Source organism: Mustela nigripes, chromosome 6, assembly GCF_022355385.1.
Source record: "Mustela nigripes isolate SB6536 chromosome 6, MUSNIG.SB6536, whole genome shotgun sequence".
NCBI lineage: Eukaryota > Metazoa > Chordata > Mammalia > Carnivora > Mustelidae > Mustela > Mustela nigripes.
Window position 1 is genome coordinate 104712087 of NC_081562.1, and position 9322 is coordinate 104721408.

General features: G+C 41.9%; 1 protein-coding gene across 4 annotated transcripts in view; it reads left to right on the forward strand.

The window, feature by feature from the left end:
* The first annotated feature begins 356 nt into the window (after positions 1-356).
* The window catches only part of CCDC77 (coiled-coil domain containing 77), a 28123-nt gene continuing 19157 nt past the window's right edge, over positions 357-9322 (forward strand). For 3 of the 4 annotated variants that reach the window (XM_059403851.1, XM_059403853.1, XM_059403855.1), the window contains exons 1-3: positions 357-459; positions 5669-5722; positions 7278-7521. In XM_059403851.1, coding sequence (XP_059259834.1) covers positions 5685-5722; positions 7278-7521 — 282 coding nt within the window. In that variant the 5' untranslated portion in view covers positions 357-459; positions 5669-5684. Of the gene's footprint in view, positions 460-3134; positions 3190-5668; positions 5723-7277; positions 7522-9322 lie in introns of all 4 variants that reach the window. The other variant, XM_059403852.1, reaches the window with a different exon arrangement.

Below are 9322 nucleotides of genomic sequence, written 5' to 3' on the forward strand. Positions count from 1 at the left end.
ATATAAGCTTATAAATTGCAACATATAGTAATCCTGTGATCCATTCCATAATTATGCATCGCGTGCCTGCATAATTTTTCATGAAAAGAAAGTAGTTGAGCAAGCTTAAACTGGGTGTGCCCAGAACTAGTGCGTTCTGACCCCAAACAGCACCCTGCCAGTACTGAGACGGCCTGGGCGGCAATCGGTTTACATCCTCCAACCGGGGAAGCTCTGTGCAGAAGTAAAACTACACTTCCCGGCGATCTCTGCGCGGTTAGGCCCGTAGCGAGAAAGGGCGGGGAACGGGGGGGGGGCGTGTCTCTGTGTGAATAGCCTTCCTATTGGTGCGCAATCCAAAGGGTCGTGTAAACTCGTGGACGATTGGACAGATTCGTGCACACTCAGTGGCGCCGCTTCGCTACCGGATTTAAGTTTTGTTTTTCGGTTGGGGTTTCTGACTCGGAGGCTTAGTGTGGCGTGAGTACGGAGTTTTGGGTTTAGGATGCTGGGATTGGGGAATGGGGCCATAGACTAAAAAAATACTTAGCGAGGGAGAAGTAGGTGCGGGGACCGGAAGAAGGAAGTTAGGACGTGCAAAGTGAAAGGTTTCAGGGGGGTGTTGGAGGATTGGGGAGCCATAGCAAGAGGGAGTCAACAGCGGGATGAAATGTAAACGGGGTGTAGAATTTGGAGGTCCTGGAAATGCGTTCCAATATTCCCTCATTCCAGGATAGTCTAAGCCCTCAATTTCCTCATTTGTAGAACTAAGGAATAATAAAAAATACTTGACAGAGTTGTTGTGGGGGTGTATAATTGAAAATTCAAATCAGAATATTGAAAGATGTCATTTGTTTATTCAATGATAATTATTACTCTGTGCCAGGTAGTGTTTTAGATAATGAGGTAGTCATAAACGCAGTGAGAATAATGATGTTCCCACAAAAGTGATTAGAGGAAGTAGAAAAGAAAGCTGAAGACAGAACCTTTTGAACCAAGAGAGGAAAATTATCAGTAAAAATAGTAATGATCTCCATTTATTGAGCACTGGCGTGTCACACACTGTGCTCAGCCCTTTTATTTATTATTTCATTTAATTCTTACACCAACCTATTATAAATGCTATTCTCCCTCTCTTTTAATAAGTAACTCGAGTGTAGAGAGGTGAAATAACTTGCCTCATCACACATCTAATAAGGAAAAGAGCTTTGACTGAAAGCCAAGCCTTTTCGATTTCAGAGCCCAAGCTCTGAACTACAAAATTTTTTTAAAAGATTTTATTTATTTGCCAGAGAGAGAGCGCGCGCAAGCGAGCACAGGCAGGCAGAGTGGCAGCAGAGGCAGAGGGAGAAGCAGGCTCCCTGCCAAGCAAGGAGCCCTATGTGGGACTCGATCCCAGGACGCTGGGATCATGACCTGAGCCGAAGGCAGCTGCTTAACCAACTGAGCCATCCAGGTGTCCCTGAACTACAGTATTTTTAAAAAGGTGATCAGTACTATCAAAGTAAGCATATAAATTGAGGAGTGGGGATGCCTGGGTGGCTCACTGGGCTGGGCGCCTGCCTTTGGCTCAGGTCATGATCCCAGGGTCCTGGGATCGAGTCCCACATCGGGCTCCTTGCTCAGTGGGGAACCTGCTACTCCATCTCCCTGTGTATTCTCTCTTTCAAATAAATACATAAATAAAAATCTTTTAAAAATAAATAAATAAATCGAGGAGTGACTTGCTGGGTGGAGGATGGAAAACCAAGAAAGCAGCTGAATTCATTCATTTGGATGTCTAATGACCAAGAAAATAACTTCAATTTGGATGTTATAGTAGGCATTGGTAGTATAGTGGTGAGCATAGCTGCCTTCCAGATGTTGTAGAAGACAGACTGTGAGAGGTTTATAAAACTAAATGAGATGTGAATGTAGATACCGTTTTGTTGACCTGCAGTAGTCACAGGCAAGAGAAGGAATGAGGATAGTTACTATAAGGAAGAAGAGAAGTTACAGGTTCTTAGAAGGCTCTTTAAAAGTTCCAAGATATTCTGCGGTGCCTGGCTGGCTTAGTTGGTTGAGCATGCAACTCTTTTTTTTTTTTTTTTAAAGATTTATTTATTTATTTATTTGAGAGAGGAAGAGCATGCACAAACAGTGGGAAAGGGAGAGAGAGAATCCTTGAGCAGACTTCCCGCGGAGCATGGAGCCTGACTCAGGGCTCAATCCCAGGACCCTGAGATCATAACCCAAGCCAAAAGCAAAAGTTGGCTGGCCAACCCACTGATCCACCCAGGGGCCTGAGCATGCAACTCTTGATCTTGGGGTCTTGAGTTTGAGCCCCACATTGGGCATAGAGATTACTTTAAAAACAAACAAACAAATGACTCAAAAGATTATTTAAAAAAAAAGAAAAAGTTCCAAGTTACTCTTAAATAGTTGAGGAACAGTGACATTCATCTTTAAGATGTCACCTGTATTTATAAAAGGGAATATTATTTGGCCATATATAGGAATACTATTTATTCATATATATATATATATATATATATATATATATACTAACACCTGCTACAACATGGATGAACCTTGAAAACCTCATGCTAAGTGAAAGAAATCCGTCATAGCCAGCCACAAAAGGACCACATACTATATGATCTCATTCTTATGGAAGTCCAAATTAAGGAGCTCTATAAAAATAGAAAGTAGGGCACCTGGGTGGCTCAGTGGATTAAGCCTCTGCCTTCAGCTCAGGTCATGATCTCAGTGTCCTGGCATTGAACCCTGCATTGGGCTCTCTGTGCAGCAGGGAGCCTGCTTCCCCCTCTCTCTCTGCCTGCCTCCCTGCCTACTTGTGATCTTTCTCCTGTCAAAAAATAAATAAAATCTTAAAAAAGAAAAAAAGGTAATAGAAAGTAGATTAGTAGTTGCTTAGGGATTGGGGGGAGGTGGAACACAGGGCTGATGGCTAAAGGTTATAGGATTTCTTGAAGTGATGAAAATGTTCTGTAATTGTGAGGGTTGCACGTATCTGAGTATACTAAAATCATTGAATTGTACACTTTGAGTTTTATGGAATGTGAATTATCTAATTATATCTCTATAAAGCTGTTAAAAAAAAATGTTGCCCATAATCCTACCATCCCAACCCAATTACCATTTTTATTTTCTAGGTTGTTTTTTACAAGAGACAAATTCACCCAGTTTGAAGAAGCTTTGTGGAAGGAAGTGAGTTTAAAGGAGGAGAGTAGTCATTTTAAAGGAGAGAATGAGAAAAAGAGATGGCATGCTTGAAGGGTTGGTGGGCAGAAGGAAGCTAATGGAATGACAGAAGCAGAAACTGATTTTCTAGTTATGTCAGTGACATAAAAGTGAAGCAGAGAAGGTAGGTAAGGGGATGTCAGAAGGTCAGAGAAGACTTCACCAAGAAGGCGACATTAAAACCCTCAAGGAGAGGGAGAAAGCCATATATAGGTAAATGGGAAAAGAACATCATAAATGATGTAGAAGGTGGAAGTCTGAGGTAAAGGTTTATCTGGCGTGTTTGAAGAACAGCAGAGGCCAGCATTGGTGGCACATTGAGCACAGGGAGAATTCTAGGTGAAGCCACAGAGTCCTGGGGTAGCCAGATCATGTAGGACCTTGGAAGCCATTTTAAAGACTTTGGCTTTCTGACTGAAATTAAAAGTCGTAGGAGGCTTTTGAGCAGAGAAATTTTGTGTTTTGACTTACATTTTACTTATTTTTTATTTTTTAATTTTTGAAAATATTTTCTTTATTTATTTGACAGACACAGCGAGAGAGGGAACACAAGCAGGGGGAGTGGGAGAGGGAGAAGCAGGCTTCCTGCTGAACAGGGAGCCGGGTGTGGGACTCCATCCCAGAACCCTGGGATCATGACCTGAGTCGAAGGCAGATGCTTAAGTGACTGAACCCAGGCTTCCCTTGACTTAACATTTTAGATAATCAAACTGCTGTGTTGAAAATAGACTGCAAGGGCTGAATTTGAAAGTGGAAGCAAAGAGACCCGATAAAGAGGCTATTTTAGTCCTCCAAGCAAGAGATTGTAGTGAGTTGGACCAGGGCAGCATGGGCATAAGCCACTGATTCTGGATATTTTCGTGGTAGAGCTAAGGGGATTTGCTCTTGGATTGAGCATAGCATGTAGGACAAGAGGAGTAAAATTTCTCCAAGGTTTTTGGTCATAAGCAATTGCCAAGATAGAGGTAGTAATTACTGGAATGTAGAATTGTGAGAGAAGAGCAGGTTTTGGTGGTAGGTGTTTATCAGGAACTTGGTTTTGGACTTGGGAAGCTTGAGAGACCTGTTAGACATCCAAGTGGAGATAAGAAATAGGGCAATGAGATAGGTATGAGTGGAGTGGAGGCCAGAGTCAGCCCTGGAGGTAGGAATTTGAAAACCATTGGTGTGTATGTGGTATTTAAGAATGACACTTTTTTTTTTTTTTAAGGATTTTTTATTTATTCGTTTGAGAGAGAGTTCACGAGTTAGGGGAGGGATAGGACAGAGGGAGGGGGAGAAGCAGGCTCCCCGCTAAGCAGGGAACCTGACGTGGGGTTCAATCCCAGGACTCCAGGGTCATGACCTGAGTCGAAGGCAGACACTTTACTGGCTGAGCCACCCAGTTGCCCCTAAAACTGACACTTTATACAGTCACCAAGGCCCTATAAAAAGAAGGCAGTAACTGAAAATTAATGACCAGTGAAGAAGAAAGAAAACCAGGAACCTCTGGTGTCCTAGAAGGCAAATGAAGAAAGGTTTTAAGGAGGAGGTGCAGAGGCATTCTGGGGTTCCAAGCGGGAAAATGATCTAGAATTAACAAGAGTGATGGTCTCTTCACTCTTGTTCATGAAATTTTTCTCCAAAGGACTGAAGATTATAAACAGATACATACAGATTAAAAGAGCACAAGAACAGAATATTACATCATCATGCCCAAGATCAGAATGGGTTGACAAAGCATGCTTGATAAGCCAGCATTCCCCAAAGCTAATAAAATAAACTCTCCCCTTCCGTCCCTCCTTCTCTCCTCCTTCCTCTCCCTTTCTTCTCCTCTTCTCTCCCCCTTCTCTCCTTCTCTTCTGTTCCCTCCCTGACCGTGAGGTTATCTTCATGAAAATTTCTGTGATAAGATTATTCAAATAGAGGATCCCAAGCCCCACGTTAGCAATTGGAATGGAGATTGTAAGTGGACCTTACAAAGCTTGAAAGTAATTTTTTCTTTCTCTAAAATGAAACAATAAAGTTCACCAGATGTCAGTGGCTTTGTATTTATTTTAAATTTAGTGTAATTAAATTAATTTTCATTTACCGTACCTTGTTAGGAACATTTCTGCATCTCCTTCCTCTTTCAGCACAAGGACTGTCAATTCGTTTTTCATTGCTGCAGACAACCTCCATGTTAAGGAGGCTTTTCTTTTGTGTGTGCTTCTCCATCCAAACATTAGATGCCGTGATGATTTTATTCAAAAATAGTAATGATAAATGCCTTATGAAGATTCAAAAGTCATAGATTTTTAAGGTTTGGAACCACTTTAAAGAATCCTACATTGTAGAGCATCACATTCTCACCAGCATGTGATGGTGGAAATGGAACCTGTGTATCCTGTACTGTTGTTTTTGTTTTTGTTTTTGTTTTTTTGGTCTGTTCCTGACCCTTCATTCTGAATTTTTGTGTATTTGACAGGTGTGAAGAGGACAGCATGAACTTTACCCCAGTGCGTACCCCCGTCTGCAGAAAGTAAGACATTTGCCTATTTGCGAGTTGTTAAAGAATCAAGAGTTCTGTAGCCAGAAGCATAAGTTAGCTGAGAAACTAGAAAGGTTTTAGAAGCATGTTTCCAACCTCTGGATTTGAACTATATTACATGTCATTTATCTATTCTTATTAAGTGCCATTAGGATTCAAAACTGGGACATATTAAATGTTGATACCCGAATCCAGGCAGTTTGAATGGGCCTGGTATAGTGCCCGTGGATCCTGGGTTACAGAGGAGACAACCAGCATGCATAAGCAGGGGACTTTTAATTCTGGTTCTGCCCTCTGCTTCCCACGCAACAGACATCCTCCTCCTCATCCTCTTCACAACAACTTTCCACTGCAAAAGCTCAGCAGGACCTCTTAGTTCATCCACTGGTCTATTTCCCAGAGTACTTCCCTTTGAAGACATGAAACATTAAGTAAAAGAACATTTTTGTCACGAGCTTTTAGTTATTGAGAAAACTGTAGGATTTTTTTTCCCCCTTCGTGCTAGCTGAAAGTAAATTTTAATATCTCTTCTATACATTCTTATTAAAGGTGATGACCATCTCCATTGTTAAATACAGCTTTGGGAAACCAGTATAAAGTCTCTGCAGGGAGTTAGCCAAAGTGGATTAATTTTCACAGGGTTTTTCTACTTCCACACCACGTATTTTCTGACTTGGCATTGTTTCAGCTGAACGCTCTTGTTTGCTAAAAACAAACAAACTTCTTGCCTAGCCTTTTATTAGCCTCTGGTCTTGTCTAGTCTTGGTCTGCGTGATTTAAACGTTCTGATGCTGGTGTGATTGTGTGGTTACTAACTAAGGCTATATCTTCTAATCCTGAATCTTACATTTGTCATTTCCTTTCTTAATAATTTTGCCACTTACATGTACCTGTTCCTAAAAACAGTTTCATTTGGCAAGTTCCATTCTTAAATGGTAATATCTTCTACATATGTATCTACTTACTTTTTACCGCTTAATGTTGTTTGAATGATTCATTGATATTTGGATATCTCTAATCCATTGTTTCTAATGACTTTGAGTAATGTTCCATTTATATAAATATACCACAATTCATCCATTACCCTATTGAGTGGATGTCTGGAAGGTTTACCAGTTTTGTTATTACAAATAATGTTGCTACCAACATTTTCATGTGTGTTGCCTTGTACACATATGCATGAGTTTCTCTAGGACAGAGGGATAGCGTTTTTACTAGATTCTGTCAATTACTCTATGTAGTGTCAAGTTAGACTCCACCAGCAGTGGAATGTGTTCTTTTGCTCTGTGTCTTAATAGTATTAAATTTTCGATTATTACCGGGTCTTGCTTGGGTAATATTTCATTTTTAATGATCTTTTTACTCTTTTAACATGTATTTTGAATCTAGCTGTAAGCCTTTAATACTTGGAAACATCAAACTTCGAAGGTTTATGAGCACCTTAATTATGGCACTTCAAGAACATAAACATTTTTTTTTAAGAAATTACAGTGTCTCATAACTGTTCACATCATTGAATGACTATGTCCTTTTTGATTTCTCACAGGCCAACGACTGTCTCCAAACACGATGTTCCCTGTGGCTTCAGTGGTCCCACCAAGTGGAAGAGAATGTCTTTCTTGGATTCAATGGAGTCGACTCCCTTGCCTTCCACGGAAGATCGTCTGGCTGTCCTCTGCCCTTCTCAGGAGCTTCTAGAATATTACCAAAAGAAGATGACTGAGTGTGAGGAAGAAAATGAGGACCTGCTGAAGAAACTGGAACTCTACAAAGCAGCTTGTGATGCGCAGGTGAAAGGGATGACACGCTATACCCTTTTAGGGCTCTGATTGAGTCTGTTCCTTTCTGAGAGCAGTGCCAGCTCGAACCATAAGCAGATATCTTATTTAAGAAATTATTTTTTTATCCTTTCTGCCTCAGCCTAGCTACCTATACACATTTTGGGTCCCTCACTAGGTCATAATCTCCCCCAGCTGCTGGACCTTTAAACTCTTATATCTCGGGCTCTTGTATACTTCTAGATCTTTCACCCCCTTACACCTGACTTCATTTAACGTCATTGTTAGCTCTATAGCTCCTTGACAGTTCGGTTTTCTAAGCATTGCCTGCCAGCTTCTGAACTCACATCCTTCCTTTCTAATCCAGGCTCCCCTGGGCTTCACTTCAGGAACTGTACTACCTACATGGGACCCCTTGCTTATTCTGCCTTGCTTGCATAGCACAAGCCCTAGCTAGAATTTCGCCCAGTTCCCTACTACCTCTTCTCTTGGAGCAGGATTCTTAATGTTGGCATTATTGACATTTGGGGCTTGGTACTTGTTTGTTGTGAAGACTGTTCTGTGCATTGTAGGATTTGAAGTAGCACCCTTGGCCTCCACTCACCAGATACCAGTAGCGCACCTCTTCTCCCATCCCCCCCATCCCAAGTCATGACCCATCAAAAATGCCTGCCGTTGGGGGCACCTGGGTGGCTCAGTGGGTTAAAAATGCCTGCCGTTGCCCAGTTTCTCCTGGGGCATAGGCAGAATCACCCCCGTTGAGAACCATTGTCCTAACACAGTTACATATCATTACAGAATAAATTCATGATAAACTTGTCCATCTATATCCTTAGTCACTATACAGCAGTTTTCTTGGCCTGTGCATACCTGTGCCATACCTTCACCCTCCACCAGCCTGCAACCCCTTCTTAGTCGTCTTCTCTCTGGCCATCTTGTTTCCGAGTTCATGGAGGAAACACCAGCTATCATACATGTGCTCCCTTTCTGCCCGTCCACGCAAGTTACCTACGTCTACGTCCATGTCTCCTCTCTTACTGCTTTGGGGATGAGCTGTCTCTGCCTGTTCAAGCTGCACTGATCCAGCAGTCCCCCTGACCCCCAACCCTTTCTCCTCCTCAGAAACCCTGCTTCATCATCTCTCTTCTCTGTGTGTTCTATTTTTTTTTTTTTTTTTTTTAAGATTTTATTTATTTATTTGACAGAGAGAAATCACAAGTAGATGGAGAGGCAGGCAGAGAGAGAGAGAGGGAAGCAGGCTCCCTGCTGAGCAGAGAGCCCGATGCGGGCCCCGATCCCAGGACCCTGAGATCATGACCTGAGCCGAAGGCAGCGGCTTAACCCACTGAGCCACCCAGGCGCCCTGTGTGTTCTATTTTTAACTTCTTGCCTGACATTGGCTTTTGGTCCTCAGTATATAAACCTACTCAAGTCTTTCCCAACTTAAAAACATACCCTTCTGTAGTTGACTTTCCTCTCTAACTTCTTTCTTATGTAGGTGGCTCTTTCTCAACCATACCTTTAGAATAGCTTGACTTTGTCACCCACTCAGTGACCTCTTGACTGCAGTTTGGTCTCTGTCCGCATTGCTCCACTAAAAATCACCCGCTGTGGTCCCTGGAACCTGCTAGTCAGAATGATCTCTTCTCTTCATGGCCTTGGCTGTATTTGTCGCTATTGATCTCTCCTTTCTGCAGACTTGTCCTTTCTTTTTTTTTTTTTTTTTTTTTTAAAGATTTTATTTATTTATTTGACAGAGAGAAATTACAAGTACACTGAGAGGCCGGCAGAGAGAGAGAGAAGGAAGCAGGCT